Below are 18,079 nucleotides of genomic sequence, written 5' to 3' on the forward strand. Positions count from 1 at the left end.
TCACGCTTTCTCTAATTTAGACATGCCCAGCATGCTAATCTGCTTTTGATTAGCGAAAATTAATACATTGAGAACGTAAGACGTCTGCATCTCCTAATCAAGTATTTCACACTCGCTAAAAAAAATGGCTGGGGGGGGGCGTGTAGTTAGGAGCAACTAGGCTGGCGGGGGTTGTAGTTGGGGGCGACCAGGCCAGAAGGGGGGGCAGTTGGGGGCGGTTAGGCTGGCAGGGGGAACAGTGAGGGGCAACTAGGCCAGTGTGGGGGGCAGTTGGGGGCGACTAGGCCGGCATGGGGGGCAGTAAGGAATGACCAGGCCAGCAGGTCACTGTTTTTTATACTTAGTATAATTTAGATAATGGTTTTTTTCTTTTTTATTAATCCTCACCTGAGGATATTTTTTTCCATTGATTTTTATTTATTTATTTATAATATATTTTTATTGATTTCAGAGAGGAAGGGAGAGGGAGAAGGAGGCAGAAAGATCAATAATGAGAGAGAATCATTGATTGGCTGCCTCCTGCATGCCCAACACAGGGGATCGAGTCCACAACCTGGACGTGTACTCTGGCCAGGAATCGAACCATGACCTCCTGGTTCATAGGTCGACTCTCAACCACTGAGCCACACTGGCTGGGCTCCATTGATTTTTAGACAGTGGAAGGGAGGGAGGGAAGAAAGGAGGGAGGAAGGAAGAAAGAGAAAAAAACAGTGATGAGAGAGAGACACATCAATTGATTGCCTCCCGCATGCATCCCGACTGGGACTGGGGATGAACCTGCAATCCAGATACGTGCCCTTGATTGGGAATTGAACCCATGGCCCTTTGGTGTATGGGCCGATGCTCTAACCACTGAGAAATACCGGCCAGGACAGCTTTAAAAAATTTTTTTTATTGATTTTTAGACCGAGAGGAAGGGAGAAGGAGAGAAACATCAAGGTGAGATCCAAACATCCATTAGCTGCTTCCTGCATACTCCCTACTAGGGATTGAGTCAGCAACCTGGGCATATGCCCTGACCAGGAATCAAACTGGCAATCTTTTGGTGAACTGGACAACACCCAACCAACTGAGCTAAACAGCTAGGGCTAGATAATGCTTTTTTTTTTTAAGTGAGGTCAAGGTCATGTGTATAGAGAGCTTCAAAAATATATTCATTCTGCCCTGGTAGTGTGGCTTAGTTGGTTGGGCATCATCCTGTGTACCGAAAGGTTGCCAACTCGATTCCCGGTCAGAGCACATGCCCAGGTTGCAGGTTCAATCCCCATTAGGAGGTGTGCAGGAGGCAGCCGATTGATGTGTCGCTATCACATCGATGTTTCTCTCTCTCTCTTCCTCTCGCTCTAAAAATAAATATATATATATATGTATATATATATATATATATATATATATATATATATATGCATCCTTTCAAATAATAATGAATACCAACTATACTAGATACAGTGCTAGGGGCTGGGAGTACACAGTAAATGCAAAGCTCCTTGTCATGTGGAGCTTATATGCTGGAGTGTGTAACAGATAAACAGATACAAAATACGTAAAATGAAGTGATAAATGCTATGAATAAAAATAAAGGAGGATAAGGGTATAAGACTGATAGTGAAGATAGATTTTAGATAGGGTAAAAAAGGAAATATTTAAATACAAGGATCAAAATCAGAGGGGAGGGGAAAGGCGAATGGTTAGAAGCACAGGTAATAGGCAATAATACATTCAGTGAATGATAAAAGTTCTCAAGATATTAACTGATTCCCAGGGCTATTTGAGTTGGCATCATGTATCCACTTACAAGTCTCAGTTCCTGAAACATTTCCACCAATAAATATATTTGTACTCATTGCCATAATAACTCAGCTTCTCCATCTCTAGGTTGTCTTCCGAGGAGGTGAAGGGGCTTTGCAGGTTTTGCCTCCCCTGGTTGATGTCATTCCTGAAGCAAGGCTAAACTTAGTGATTTACTACCTTCGTCAAGGTAAGAAAATTTTGTCTTTAAACATACTTTAGAACATTTAATCTCCAATTGATCTATTTGCTTAGCTTTTAAAATCCATAATACTTCCAAAAATATATTTGCAGTAAGTTCATAGGACAGAGCAATATTTTTGGTTATTTGTTGTGCCTTTACTCTTTAGCTTCTCTTTCTTCCTCTGTTGCTTCCAACCTTCTCCCTCATTCTATTTTTCTATTTTCCTCTCCTCTGTTCTTTGCCCATTGTATTTCAGTTTTTCCTTCCCATCCTTGGCAGTTCTTTCTTTTTCCTAGGGTTTCCCCATCTATATTTATAAAAGGCTAATATGCAAAGTGTCCCCTCAGGAGTTCGACCAAGAGTTCGATCGCTCGCTGTGACATGCGCTGACCACCAGGGGGTGGCGTGGAGCGAAGGCAGGCCCCAGCTGGCAGCCGAAAGGCCCTGATCAGCCCTGATCGCTGGCCAGGCCTAGGGACCCTACTGTGCACAAATTTTGTGCACCGGGCCTCTAGTGTATAGTATACAGGAAGCATTTCAAACTCGTGGCCCACAACAAATATTTTTGCAGCCCAGCCAATATAACAGTATGTAATAAATGTTTTAATAAAAATTGCGTAATTTGCCCTAGCTGGTTTGGCTAAGTGGATAGAGTGTCAGCCTGCAGACTTAAGGGTCCCAGGTTTGATTCTGGTCAAGGGCATGTACCTTGGTTGTGGGCACATCCCCAGTAAGAGGTGTGCAGGAGGCAGCTGATCAATGTTTCTCTCTCATTGATGTTTCTAACTCTATCCATCTTCCTTCCTCTCTGAAAAAAAAAATCAATAAAAGATATTTTTAAAAAAAATTTCGTAATTTAATTTTTACAATATCCTGTTATACGTAATTATTAATAATGAACTACAGTGTTCGCTAATGACTGATTCTATAATCGTGTTGCATTCATTTCTCTTACACACCTTACGCGCAGGCGCACCATTTCTCTCCACTGATATTAGCAGCGAATATTTTAGCAGCCAATTGCCATGTCATTAGTCTTGTACTGACTTGTTTGGTGTGTGCAACAGGAAATATTTTGCTTTCGGAGAACAAGAAAAATAGGTTTATTTGCGTTACACTTATTAATTTATGCAGTTATAGTGTTTGGTAAGTTAATGTTCAAGAAAAAATGTTAATTTTTATTAAAATGTTCTTTTATTTTATGTTAATGATTATTCATTTGTTTCAGCCCTTTGTATTCAGCATATCTCTATCGAAATAAATCTATGTTTCTTTTTTTTTTTAATGCCCTTGACCAGAATCGTAAACCTATGTTTCTATGAAAATTGAAGCTTTTGGTTTTTTGCGGCCCACATAAACTTAAACCTTTGAGTTTGACATGCTTGATGTACATCCACATCTTCTTAAGCGTTTTTTATCATGAACTGTTTTGTATTTGCTCTCATTGTTTTAAGTACAGGGCAGTGGTGGCCACGCTCTGGTGGTGGCACTCCATCATGGACTTCAGACTAACAGGGTGGGACTGTTTAGATGCATGGGAGAAACCAACCAGACAACATAATCCTCACTGAGGAAAATGTTAAGTGTTGATTAAAATAAAAACATGAACTTGCAAACAGTTCTATGTGATATGTAAGCACAAAGAAATATACTTTGTGATAAGAATTAAAGCAACATCTGCCCTAACTGGTTTGGCTCAGTGGATAGAGCCTTTGCCCTCGGACTGAAGGGTCCGGGTTCAATTCTTGTCAAGGACATGTACCTCAGTTGCAGGCTTGATCCCTGGCCTTGGTTGGGCGCCTGTGGAAGGCAACCAATAGATGTGTCTCTCTCACATCGATGCTTTTCTTTCTCTGTTTCTCCCCTTCCCTCCCTTCCACTCTCTCTAAAAATAAATGGAAAAATATCCTCGGATGAGGATTAACAAAAATAAAACAAAAAAATAAGCATCTTATATATTTCATAAATTAATCTTTTAATTGTCAATTTTTATTATAAAAATTTTCAGACATAAACAAAAGTAGTATGGACACCCACATAATCATCCCAGATTCAATGGTTTTCAAGATATTGACAGTCTTTTTTCATCTCCTCTCTCTTTTTTTTTTTTTTTTTGTTGCTGAGATGTTGGAAAGCAAATCACAGACTTCATGTCATTTCACTCCTACATGCTTAATACAGGGGTCAGCAAAAGTAGGTTTATAGTTGTGAGTACACGAAACAGAGTTTATTCTTGTATTATTATTTTATTTAATGATTATATTTATTTATATTATTTGTCTTATTATTGTTGTTATTGTTTCTTATCCTTACTTAGGATTTATCTTTTAGGTAATGATGATTGATAATTTAACCTACTTTTGCTCACCTCTATATATATCTTTTTTATTGTTGTGAAACATTTTAAAAAATGGTTGTTTTTCTTAGATAACTATAGTGTCATTGGTATGTAACACCCAATCTGTATTTTTTGCTTGAACATTTTTTAAGTGCTACATGGCTTAATATGGGTTTCCTAAGGATATTTGGTTATCTTTAGGATAACTATTCAACATTGAACTTGACAGAGGCTTAGAGGATAGATAAAATAGATCATAATTCTCATGAATGTTTGAGTACTGAAGGATCTTACTTTTTGGTGACTGTTTCAGAAGAGTTTGCTGAAATATGGACTAGTATAGCTACTTATTTTTTTGTATTTCAGATGATGTACAAGAAGCTTATAACTTAATCAAGGATCTGGAACCTGCTACTCCTCAGGTAATTAAGAACGTGTTATATTTTTACTAACCAAATTCTGTTTAAAATGGATCTTTGGAACAATAGCTGGAAGGCATATTAAAGAAGATTACTGCTTATAGAATCCCAGGAAAGTCCACGTATTGATCTAGGAATGTTTTGTGAGACTGTTGATATAAGAATGAATGTTCTGGGGTTTTGGGTATTTTTAAACTCCCTTATATGTGGTCATTTCCCCCAAAGAGTTGAGGTTTAAAAATACTGGAATCTAGAATTCTGATGAAAGCAACGACTTACCGGTATATCGCTAGTAAATTGCCTGCAACTTGTCTTCGCCCATCACCTGATGATTAGCTCCTTGTGTCAGAATTGCATCTCCAATGCTATGTACACTAAGCACACAGTAGTCATTCTACTTATGGAATGAAAGACCCCATGAAGTCTAAACAGATATATTTCTCAAATGCATTAAAAGCTTTAGCATCTTCTGTATGATTCTTTTTACTAGTATGAGGCTTCTTAAAAAAAGGGAGAGCACCATATAAAAATTGATAAAGCTGCTAAGGAGGATGTCTGTTAAAGAATAGAACCAAGTCTGACAAGGATATAGGTGAGGCCCTAGGACTCCAAAAGAGAATGCTTTACAGATGGAAACTAGAGGACACTTTTTAAAAAAAGAAAGAATCACTAGCAAAGGAAAGTTACTATAGCATTGAAAAGGGGAAATAATGTATATGAAATGGTCACAGAGAATGGCAGTGGCTGACAAGCTGATACAAATTATTATGTAAACATTTTTACTGTTAATTTGTTTCCATTATATTGAAATGAAATAAAACTTAACTCCTAGAAGTTCCCACTGAGTTATTTCTGCTTAAGATTGAGAATTTACAAATATGGTGAGTTCTGTTATATGGACACTTGCCTGCTGGAACCAAATGAAAATCTCTTAATTCTTTCATTCAGGCCAGGGATAGAACAGAGAAAAGAGACTCTGGGTAACTTTTGATAATATATGTGAAGTACTGAGTTGTTGCAAATAATTAACTTGAAAGATATCTCATAGCTCCACATTCCTTTGAAATCAATCAGTGTTATTGCATGTTTCCAGGAGTATATCCTCAAAGGAGTGGTCAACGCAGCCCTTGGCCAGGAAATGGGATCGGTGAGTATGACATCACTGGTAATCTATAGTTTGCCAAGTTATAGTGTATGGAAAAAAACAAAACAAATGTCAACCTTCAACCAGCAGCAAGCTTACAAATAGGCTCTTCTGCAGCCCTCATTTCTCCATACCCCCCAATCAGGTCTCATTGTAAAAAGAATTCTGTTAAAGACCAAAGAAAAAAGTCGTTAATGCTAAGAATTGTTGCTTTGTTTAAAAAGAGCCCAAATTTTAAACAGTGTATATATCTAATCATTGCACAGCTTCATTCTTATTTTCAGTGACTTTTTTTTCAACATTGTACAGCTCTGAGCTATAATTTTGGCATCTGTAAAATGGGAATAATTGTTTCTATTGGAATGCTTTTTATAAATATAAAAACTGTGTCTAAAATTAAGCTCTTATTAATCTAAATATTATTCATCTAACATTCTAAAAAGAATAAGAATTCTTTTATTTTTTAGAATTCTAATATTCTAAATAATAATATTAAGTTCTTTTTGGAACAAAGTGGGGTATAAATAAATCTTAACTCCAGCTCACTTCACAGAGCCTCATTTAACAGATAGGCAATTAATAGTTATTGAATATATGAATGAGTTTGTTTAATAAATACTCCTTGTTATGACCATGGTTATATTACAAGTTCTAATATATGGTAAAAGAGCAATAAATATTTAAGTGAATGAATGAGTACATGAATGAGTTCATTTAATGAAGGTACTTTTAGGATAGAACTTTGGGATGGATTTTTTTTTCTTGTTTTCTATCTGTCCCAGAGTAGGTTTTTGGTTTTTTTAATCCTCACTCGAGGATATATTTCTATTGATTTTTAGAGAGAGTGGGAGGGGGAGAAACAGAGAGAGAGAAACATCAATGTGAGAGAGACACATCAATTGGTTGCCTCCTGCACGCACCCCGACCAGGGCCCGGGCCAAGAGGAGCCTGCAACTGTGCCCTTGACCGGAATCAAACCTGGGACCTTTCAGTCTGCAGGCCGACACGCTATCCACTGAGCCAAACCGGCTAGGGCTAGAGTAGGTGTTAATTCAGTTTCAGGTTATCATTTTCTAGTTGTGTGCTAATCAGAATTGGTTTTGTTTGGGAGGATTTAAAATAAGAGTATGTGTTAAATCCTGATAAGTATGTTAAAACCATAAAGTATAATATAAATAAAATATTTTCATTTTATTCCTCTATAGAAGCTCTGCTTTGTTTTTCAGAGGGATCATATGAAAATTGCCCAGCAGTTCTTCCAGTTGGTGGGAGGATCAGCTAGTGAATGTGGTATGTCTGAAATATGTACTTATGAACATGATCCATAATTTGAGCTGGTTGTATACTGACTGGTCAAGTTTGAGTCTTTGGCAAGCATGTCAAACTCACAGCCGGCGGGCCCCATGCCTCGATTAAATAAATAAAATATTATTCATCTAACATTCTAAAAAGAATAAGAATAAGTGCTACCTCTGTTAGGTTTCCCATTATAAGGTGGGAAGTCAGACACAGGAGAGAATATTGGAATTAGCTCTTTTCAGCATCTCAGCTGGAGTGGGATGAGAGAATTTAGAAATAGAGAAGAATAAATACATTCTTTAGTTTATGAGGTGTGTTTTTTTAATTGATTTTATTTTATTTATTTTTTTACAGTGAGGAAGGGAGAGGGATAGTGAGTTAGAAATATTATTGAGAGAGAAACATCGATCAGCTGCCTCCTGCACACCCCCTACTGGGGATGTGCCCGCAACCAAGGTACATGCCCTTGACCGGAATCAAACCTGGGACCTTTGAGTCTGCAGGCCGCTGCTCTATCCACTGAGCCAAACTGATTAGGACTAGTTTATGAGTTTTTTATTCTGTTTGTTTTTTTTTTAATTTGAAATGGTAACTTTAATTGATTTTTCAAGAGCTCTTATATTTTTTCCCCAGTGGGTCATTTGACTTTTAACTTTGCCTATCATATTTTTTCTTATATTAAACTATTTAAACCTTATTTAATTAAGTTTATCCTCTCCATAATGAATTCTAACATGGGTATCAAGCTTAGACAGTGCTTTGACCCCTGCAGTTATATAATATTCACCCATATTTCCCACAACTTGTTTTGTGGCTTTGTTTCTGTTATTAAAGTATTGATTTCATCAGTCAAGATTCAGTGTAAGACTTGAGGAAGAGCTATAAAAAGGGCCCATAGCCAGTGTGAACTGGTATGGCTGTCCGTACCAATTGTCTATGGCCAGCATCTATTCTGATGATGTGTTCATGCTGAACTGGTTGTTAAATATTTTTATCACCCCTGGATTTTTTCCCAAATATTTCACCAAAACCATTTATCAAATAATATTTCCTTTCCCCATTTCACTCATTCATACTACAAAAATTTATTGAGGTGTTGAGGATATAGCAGTAAACAAAACTAAAATCCCCCTTCTTTTGTGGAACATACGGTCTAGTGTGACAGACTATAATCATAAAAAATAAATAGATTATATACTATATATGACTATGATGAGTTGCTATGGGGAAAATTGAGCAGAAAGAGAATAAGGAGGATTGGGAGTGCCAATGGCAAGTGTGGAGGTTACACTAAACATCTGCTGCCTCAAATAGGAATATGATATCAGACAGACGGTTGGGTCAGGATCAGGATCAGGTGGTTCCATGGCAAATTTATTCTCCATTTGAGATAGAAAGTGCTAGGTTGCCTGGCCAGTGTGGCTCAGTGGTTGAGCATCAACCTATGAACCAGGAGGTCACAGTTTGATTCCCGGTCAAGGCACATTCCCTGGGTGGTGGGCTCGATCCCCAGTGGGGGCGTGCAGGAGGCAGCCAGTCAATGATTCTCTCTCATTGATGTTATATCTCTCTCTCCCTCTCCCTTCCTCTCTGAAATCAATAAAAATATATATTTTTAAAAAGGGCTAGGTTGTCTTAGATGAATAACGATGGAGACCGTGCCACATTAGTTGTATGTGCAGGTGTCAGAGTTGGGCAAGAAAATAAAAAGTGATCTGGAGAATACTGTAGCCTGCAGGGCATGTGTTCATTTTGAACTCAGAGTTAACATGGAGAGAGATTATTGGTCACTCTGACGTACTGTGATCTCCATTATGCTGAGGTTTTGTTCACGAAACAGAATCTGTAACTTCAGAATCTAGAAAGCTGTCTGGTAATACATTCCTATCTCTAAATTATAAATAACTGAAATTTCTGCTAAAGATGCCTTTTAGTTTCTTGAATAGACATGGTGTCTGTTCCCATTCCATCTCAGATACAATACCAGGGAGACAGTGCATGGCGTCCTGTTTCTTCCTGCTCAAGCAATTTGATGATGTCCTGATTTACCTCAACTCATTTAAGGTCAGTATAGAATTTTCTAGATGACTTGGTGTACAAAATACTATATATAATATGTCGGAGAGAAGATATTCTTAGAGATGGCCTTTTTATTACGGAGGCATTGGTGGCATCAGCTAATTCCTTACGCTTATTTTTGTGTTTATCTTGTATAACATGTTTTTCTATTTTATATGGTAATGCTCAATGTGACCTGTTCTTGGGATGTTTTTCAGAGTTACTTCTATAATGATGACATCTTTAACTTTAATTATGCCCAAGCCAAAGCTGCAACAGGCAATACCAGTGAGGGTGAAGAGGTGGGTACCTGCTTTGGAAGGCATTTGAATGATTCTGTCTAAAAACATTGTTGTCTTTTTTCTCACTGAAATAAAATTTTCAAGGGTAAAGGACTAGTAAAAGTTTCTTTTTTTCTTAGGTCACATTAGAAAGTACAATGTGAATAGGTATATGGATTTTATGACCACATAAATGTTCTCCTTTTCTGATAAATTTTATAAAAGCATAATATAAATGGAGAAAAGTATACAAATCAAAGCATATAGCTAGATGGATTTTTCAAATAATTAGAACCCAAATCATGAAACAGAATATTATCATAATCCTAGAAACTTCCTCATCCCCTCTTTGAATCAATCTCTTTACTATAAGGCTAACAATGATCTTGCTTCTAACTTCATAGAGTGATTTGTTTAAATTATTCAAAATAATTCAGTTGAATTATTCAATTGAATTTTGTTATTCAACAAATTATTCAACTAATTTCCATTATGATTCCTTTTTTGACTGAGTTATTTTAAAATGTTTTATGATTTTCAAGCATGCATTATCCTTCTCAGGTTTTAAATTTTGATTTCTAACTTAATCGTATTGTGGTCACAGAATGTGGTCTGTGTAACACCAACCCTTTAAAATTGCCCATTAGCGTGATCATGCATTCTTGAAAATAATATGTACTGTACAGTTGTTAATTATTTTGTTCAAGTCTTTTATATCCTTACCAACCTTTTGTCAGCTTGTGATATCAATACCAGAGAAGTATGTTAAAATCACCACAATTTTGTCCTTCACTATCTTAGCAGCCTGTGTAGAATTTGGTCATCTATAAGGCTATGTTAAACATTAATGTAAGATAAGCGGATATGAATGTTTTTACTGCAAAACCATCTTCATGTTTATTCCCTTTCTTTCCTCTTCTTGCAGGTTTTCCTTTTAATACAAAGTGAGAAGTTAAAAAATGATTACATTTACCTCAGTTGGTTAGCTCGATGCTGTGAGTCTTTTTTTTACTGTAATTTTTTATTTTTCAATTACAGTTGACATACAATATTATATTAGTTTCAGGTGTATACCCCAGTGATTAGACATTATATAACTTACTAAGTTATCACCCTGATAAATCTAGTACCTATCTGATACCATGTGTAGTTATTCCAATATTATTGACTGTATTCCCTATGCTGTACTTTATATCCCCATGATCATACTATGAGTCTTTTTTTTTTTAAGATATATTTTTATTGATTTCAGAGAGGAAGGGAGAGAGAAAGAGTAAAAGCATCAGTGATGAGAAGGAATCACTGATAGGCTGCCTCCTGCATGCCTCGCACTGGGGATCGAGCCTGCAAACTGGGCATGTGCCCTGACCAGGAATCGGATCTGTGACCTCCTGGTTCACAGGTCGACGCTCAACCACTCAAGTCACACCAGCTGGGCTGTGAGTCTTCTTTCAAATGTTATAGAAGAATTATCTTTTTGTTCCCTGTTGTGAAATCTTCTGGAAGGAAATTATACTGAGCATTTTCTAATTTTGTTTTGTGCTATAAAACAAGTGAACACCGAAATCGTGTTATTAATGAGCCTCAGTTTACAGTGTTATTAATGCTGGTCATTTAGGGTGGCCATGCACATATATAATTCTACCGTGTGATTAGGTCTGCCATGTAGCTTTGACCTAGCATGTCCAGTCCTGAAAGATGGCAGGTTCTTCCTGTTAAAGTTTCCAGAGTCTCAGTTTACAGTGTTGTTTTGTGTGAAATGATACTGTTAGGCTAATTTTATCTTTTCACTATGATGCAGAACTAAAATGGGGCAAAATGTCGAAAACATAATTTTTAAAATATTATTTAGCTTACAGACTCTCTCTCTCTCCCCCACTATCTTTTCTTGCTCCTTCTGTTCATCTGGATTTAAAATATTCCTTGAGTTTTAAAGTTGCAGGAAAATTTTAGCAGTCAGATATTCTAAGTGAGGCTGAAAATATATGAGCAGAATTTAATGAATGATAGGTGTCCTCTTTTAAGCAGATGACCTAAGTGGGAACTACTAGAAATCAACCCAACTTAAAAAGACATAATTATCTGAATACTAACTTAAATAAAAAATAAGTACGGTATAATTCAGATAGGGAACCAACTTAATGCCAACATTGCGAGCTTTCCATGTAAAAGCTATTTAGCATTACTTTTTAAAAAAATATATATTTTATTGATTTTTTCACAGAGAGGAAGGGAGAGGGATAGAGAGTTAGAAACATCGATGAGAGAGACACATCGATCAGCTGCCCCCCGCACACTCCCTACTGGGTATGTGCCCGCAACCAAGGTACATGCCCTTGACTGGAATCGAACCCGGGACCCTTGAGTCTGCAGGCTGACGCTCTATCCACTGAGCCAAACCAGTTAGGGCAATTTAGCATTACTTTTTATATTTGAAACATAGAACTAAATCCATAAAATAACAAGATGTAGAAATGTATTTCTTGTACATTTAAAAAGCATAAATCTTTGTTTCTTTTTTGTAGATATAATGAATAAGAAACCAAGACTAGCCTGGGAACTTTATCTCAAGATGGAAACCTCTGGCGAGTCCTTTAGCCTCTTACAGCTCATTGCTAATGACTGCTACAAGGTGAGTCTGAATGAGGATACAGGGAAATTGAAGATCAGCATCACACTGCAGCATTAGCTAAGTGTTAGGGGAAAGTGTCCTACAGACTAAATGGCTGTTGGTAAGAAGATTTGCATAGTGATATCAGAAATGTCATCTCTGTTATGAATGAACTGAGTTCAGAGATAGATAGCATGACGGGGTTTTTTATGTGTATATGAAATAATGATTTAGAGAGGAGGTTTTAGATTTCCAAAGGCTGTGAATCTTTAGATAGCATCCATTCACCCAGGATTTGGAAATTTGATTTTGAAGATTAAGAAAGATGTCCTCTAACATCTAGAGACATAGATTTAGAGAAATCATCAACATTTCAGTAGTAATTGAAACCCTGAAAAACAGTGGGATTGCCCAGATAAGAAAGTAAAGTGAGAAAAGTAAATGGTTGCAAACCTTAGGGATGCAAATAGTGGACAGGAAAGACAAAGGAACCAGAAAAGGAAAAAGAAGCCGCAGTCATTTAGTAAAGGTCTGACTCTGTGTGTGTGTGTGTGTGTGTGTGTGTGTGTGTGTGTGTGTGTGTGTGTAGGGCATTGGAAAGGCAGGGGGGAGCTTTTAAAAAATTAAGAGCGTTTTTAAAAATTCACCTCAAATTCCAGAAATTCCTATTTTTGGTATATTTCTGCTTATCCAAAAGACGAGAAAAATATCAGGTAAAGGTAAAGAGAGTCTAGTGTTAGTCAAAATGAATCATTACAGCCTGGCTGGTGGGGCTCAGTGGTTGAGCATCAACCCATGAACCAGGAGGTTGCAGTTTCATTCCCAGTCAGGGTACATTCCTGGGTTGTGGGCTTGATACCCAGTAGGGGGCGTGAAGGAGGCAGATGATCAATGATTCTCTCTCATCATTGATGTTTCTATCCCTCCCTCCCTCTCTCTGAAATCAAATTTTTAAAAAAAGAATCATGCCCTAACCGGTTTGGCTCAGTGGAGACAGAGGATGAAGATGAACAGAAAGGAAAGGGAAGAAAAAAATACTTTCAACAATAAAGAATTGTTTTTAAAAAACAATTAGAGTTATATCCAGCAATATAGGTGAATCTTATAAATATACACAAGACACAAGAGTATTTATAGTATTATTTTATATAGATAAAATTCTAAGTGCAATACTCAATTATATTATCTAAAGATATACACATAAGTGCTTATAAGAAAGTTAAAAGACTGATGACCATAAAAGTTGGAATAGTAGTTAATTCAGAGGGAAGGAGAAGGTTGTGGTTTGGAAGGGACACAAAGAGCTTCTGTTTTGCTGTCAATGTTTCCTTTCTTGACCTGCGTGGTGGTTACACTTGTATTCACCTTATAATCAGACATTAAACTGTGCATTTATGTAGCATGCAACATTCTCTATGTGTTTTATTTCACCCTGAAAAGTGCTTAAGAGGACATAGGAAGAAGGGTTAACTTCGAAAAGGAATAGGAACACTTCTCACCCCAGCCAGTTTTGCTCAGTGGATAGAGCGTCAGCCCATGGACTGAAGGGCTGCAGGTTCAATTCTGGTCAAGGGCAAGTGCCTCGGTTTGCAGGCTCAATCCCTGGCTCCCATCAGGGTGTGTGCAGGTGGCAACCAATCGATGTGTCTCTTTCACATCAATGTTTCTCTGTCTCTGTTTCTCCCTGCCTCCACTCTCTTAAAATAAAAGAACACTTCTCCCTGTGAGACAGACAGAAAAGAGGGAAGGATGAATGAAGGTATAATTTGAACTGAAGGGAGGAAAGTTGTGTTTTCCCTGAAGTAGAGAAAAAGTTATGCTAAGAATGCAATAGAGCTCTTCAAGAAATTGGTAAATGGCCCTAACCGATTTGGCACAGTGGATAGAGCGTCGGCCTGCAGACTGAAGAGTCCCAGGTTCGATTCCACTCAAGGGCATGTAACTTGGTTGTGGGCACATCCCCAGTAGAGGGTGTGCAAGAGGCAGCTGATCAATGTTTCTTTCTCATCGATGTTTCTAATTTTCTATCCCTATCCCTTCCTCTCTGTAAAAAAATCAATAAAATATATATTTTTAAAAAGAAATTGGTAAATGTTTATGACAACAGTTTGTAGGAATGGAGAAGTAACTAAACCACACTGGCTAGAGGATTACTCAGCAATTTGAAGCCTTTAGTGAAACTGTTATATACCACTATACATTTTTGATTGCCAGTCAAGTAAACTCATCTAAGCAAAATTTAATGTTATTCAGCGTTTTCTACAAGGCCAAGGAAAGATATGTCAAAATAAATGTTTTAAAGAGTTGGTTTTTTAGAGTAGTATTCATCATACATCTAAGCATACTGAGAATTTAGACGAGGTCAGGGAAAGACCATCCTCTTGGGTTGAACATGATCAAACTAGCATAAAATGAATGATAGTAATCCCCTACAGAATGTTCTGAGAAGACATGAAAAATACTCAGTTCAAATCGCATTGTTGGAATTTATTCTCAAGATTAGAATATAATTAGAAGAAATGACAGATGTGTTGCTTATAGAATAACCTGACTATATGTAAAAAATATATACTGTTGAAAACTGAATGAAGGTAAGCTAATTTAAATTGAGTCCACGTATGCAAACTGATTTTCTTCTTTCTTGGTTTAATAAAGAATTTAAATTTATCTAATTTGCTAACAGAAAATTTTGTCATTACCCATGCACTCATTTTATACAATTCTGCTTCATGGCATCTTTATGTTTAGTTTCATTCTGTGTAATCTTGTGACTACAAGTGTCAGCACAATTCTTTCTTTTATTCAGATGGGCCAGTTTTACTATTCCGCCAAAGCCTTTGATGTCCTAGAGAGGCTGGATCCTAACCCTGAATATTGGGAAGGCAAGAGAGGGGCCTGTGTGGGCATTTTCCAGATGATCTTAGCTGGGCGAGAACCCAAGTAAGTGCACAGACAACAAACACTGCCTCTACTCATTTGCTGGTTTGCAGGGAAAAAGAATTGTTTTCATGATGACATCCTCTTTTTTTTTTTATATATATATTTTATTGATTTTTTACAAAGAGGAAGGGAGAGAGATAGAGTTAGAAACATCGATGAGAGAGAAACATCGATCAGCTGCCTCCTGCACATCTCCTACTGGGGGTGTGCCCGCAACCCAGGTACATGCCCTTGACCGGAATCGAACCTGGGACCCTTCAGTCGGCAGGCCAACGCTCTATCCACTGAGCCAAACCGGTTTCGGCAACATCCTCTTCTGAAAACTCAAAAGTATAAGATGTTTTAGAATGATGAATAAAAATAAAACTTTATGATGTTATATATTTGTAGCTGACCTTTTTTCCTCCAGAAATTTTTTATTTTATAGAATCACATCATTCTAAATCCTAATACTGGGGACATCGTGCATACTACAGCTCTCAAATATAACAGCAAGATAAATATTTGCCTCTAAATGAATTGCCATTGCATAAACAAAGTCTTCCTCAATCTCTTCTATCTTTTCTTTGCCTATTATCTTTTTCTTGTCTTTTAGTTTAGGCCTCAAAGAATTAGGAATGGAGTAGATGTGGTTAATAATTTTTTCTTCATTTGCCTCTAATATTCCAGAAAATACTAAGACATTAGATTAAATAAAATTAAGTGGCTTGTAGCTCTATTTGTAACAAAAATTGAAATGCTTAAAACTAAATTCAGTGTTCTAAAAATAACTTCATGGAATGTATTTGTTACTGATGTATGAATAGCAGGTGTGATTATTTTATAAGTAAACAATCTATCAAAAATTACTTCCCGCTTTATATCTACTTCCAGTCCTAAATAAAAGTTTAAAAGAATTTGGTTAAGTAAAAGAGGTTGTTTGAGGGGGAAAAATAAGTCGAAAACATGAGAGAACTCTTAGGGAAGAGGATCAATATGCAGTTACCTGTAGATTTGATAAGGTCATAGGGAAGTTTTAGTATGCATTACTTAAAACACTAATTCTAATTAAATTTAAATTACTTAAAACATAAATACTGGGCATTTGCTAACTCTTGGTTCTTAACTTTCTTTTTTTCCATATTTTTAATATGTTATTTTTCTTGAGGAAATCATCCATTCTTCTGGCTTTGTAAAATTTCACAAATATGGCAGTGATACCCAGTTTATGGTAATTGTCACCTTAAACAAAGAGAAATCTGGGACTCAGACAAGTTAAGTGACTTGTTAGTAAGGAGCTAGAATTGGAATCCAAGTCTGCCCCCAGCTCGTTGATATACCCTCTTTTTCCTCTGTCATGCAGAATAAGCACAAAAATGGAAATACTCATGTCATATTAAGACAAAAAGATTAATACATGTGTATAGATAGTATAAATAAACAAGTAAAACTTGGGTTGGTGAAAAGAATTTTCATTTTACTATGCCACCATAAGATAGAATGCTAGGAAGTTTGTAATTGGTTTATGAATACACAGGGAAAGAGTCTGTTACCAAAAATGCCCTACTAGAAGTATATGAAGAATAGTTAAGAGTTCATTTTACCTGTTAGTATTCATTCTCTATTAAATCACTTTTCCTTTCAAATTCTTTCCTCAGAGAGACCCTTCGAGAAGTGCTCCATCTACTGAGAAGTACGGGTAACACCCAAGTAGAGTACATCATCCGGATCATGAAGAAATGGGCCAAAGAGAACAGGGTGCCTGTCTGACGTCCCTCCGGAGGCCTAGGGAACCAGTCACTGCTTTGACAGGAAATTGGGAATCATTTTCCTTGAGTTTAATGTAAGATGCAGGACTCTATTTTATTGACGTTTTCCTTCCTTGTTCTTCAGCCACAAGACCAGTGACTGCTTAGACTTGCCTCCTGGCTGAACCAAGTGCCATAGTCTGCTGTGGGCCCTGTGTGATCTGACCAGCAATAAGACTTTGAACTTATCTGGTGCCTTTTTTCCAAAAATACTCAGAATACTGTCATGTAATTTACTGACTTTAAGGAGAACAGCATAGCTTTGTTCTTACATTTACATTCTATGGCGTTTTCTCCAAGCTGCAATACAAATGTCATTAATGCTCAAGAGTCACCATCATCCTATTATCTTATTTTCAGCCTACAATGTACATTACCCCTTATTACTAGGGAATTCCATAAAGAGTTTTGTAATGCGTCTCTGAATCTTGGGAGAACAGAAGTTAAAATAGCTAGATGATTCTAAGAATGTCAGTAAGAACCTTTATCAAGCTGCCTGTTCATTAATAGATAATAGGCTTAGGGGTTAATCTTTCAGTAACTGAATTCTCGATGATAATAACATGTTGCAGTGGAGTAACATTGCAGTTTTTTAAAAGGTGAGTACTATGAAAAAAATCTGTTAAGGAACTCTCATTTGTCATTTCTTCATTATATTTTAGGTAACAAAACAGGTTAGGTTTTTCCCTTCGTGTATCTTGCTGAATAAACATCAATTTTGAAAGTAGGGCTGCAAAGGCTATGTGTGTGCATTATGGCCATGTATCAATGTAATGATGTAGAACATGGGTGTGTAGAGCCCTTTGAGGGATTTCCTAATGGCTGGGCTCTATCCTAAGTAATATCCCAGCCCCATGTTCTGAGCTTTCTCAACGTAAACCTATTATACAAGTGAGCATTCTTAGGCTCACAAGCTATTTTCAGAAAATAGACCTGCATGTTTTTATGTACCAGATTACCTTTGTTTCTACACCATATTTTTTTCTTTGAGTTTAAGGCACCCAGTATTACAGGTGTAGAAAGTGCAGAGCCTCTATGGATGAAGAAGGTGTATAGACTAGAGATGGGAACATGGAAGGAGTCAAAGCAGCTAAGGAGAGATGATCCAAGACCTCAGATACTTCTGAACAGTTGCAAAGGTTCTTTCAGCTCTACTCAGAAAGATGACCGGTTTTCTTGTCTTTTATCTTAGACCCAGATCTAAGCAGTTCAGAGCACAAATAAACTGGC

The 18,079-nt window shown here is 36.9% G+C and overlaps 1 protein-coding gene across 3 annotated transcripts in view; it reads left to right on the forward strand.

Moving 5' to 3' along the window:
• Positions 1-17,576, forward strand: part of TTC26 (tetratricopeptide repeat domain 26) — a 39,147-nt gene extending 21,571 nt beyond the window's left edge. For 2 of the 3 annotated variants that reach the window (XM_006101335.3, XM_023764828.1), the window contains 10 exons: positions 1,876-1,978; positions 4,677-4,732; positions 5,823-5,876; positions 7,100-7,163; positions 9,148-9,236; positions 9,449-9,532; positions 10,437-10,506; positions 12,037-12,143; positions 14,929-15,062; positions 16,700-17,576. In XM_006101335.3, the coding sequence (XP_006101397.1) occupies positions 1,876-1,978; positions 4,677-4,732; positions 5,823-5,876; positions 7,100-7,163; positions 9,148-9,236; positions 9,449-9,532; positions 10,437-10,506; positions 12,037-12,143; positions 14,929-15,062; positions 16,700-16,811 (873 nt within the window). In that variant the 3' untranslated portion in view covers positions 16,812-17,576. The remainder of the gene's footprint in view (positions 1-1,875; positions 1,979-4,676; positions 4,733-5,822; positions 5,877-7,099; positions 7,164-9,147; positions 9,237-9,448; positions 9,533-10,436; positions 10,507-12,036; positions 12,144-14,928; positions 15,063-16,699) is intronic. The other variant, XM_023764827.1, reaches the window with a different exon arrangement.
• Positions 17,577-18,079: the final 503 nt, after the last annotated feature.

Source organism: Myotis lucifugus, unplaced genomic scaffold (genome assembly GCF_000147115.1).
Source record: "Myotis lucifugus unplaced genomic scaffold, Myoluc2.0 scaffold_351, whole genome shotgun sequence".
Classification (NCBI taxonomy): Eukaryota; Metazoa; Chordata; class Mammalia; order Chiroptera; family Vespertilionidae; genus Myotis; species Myotis lucifugus.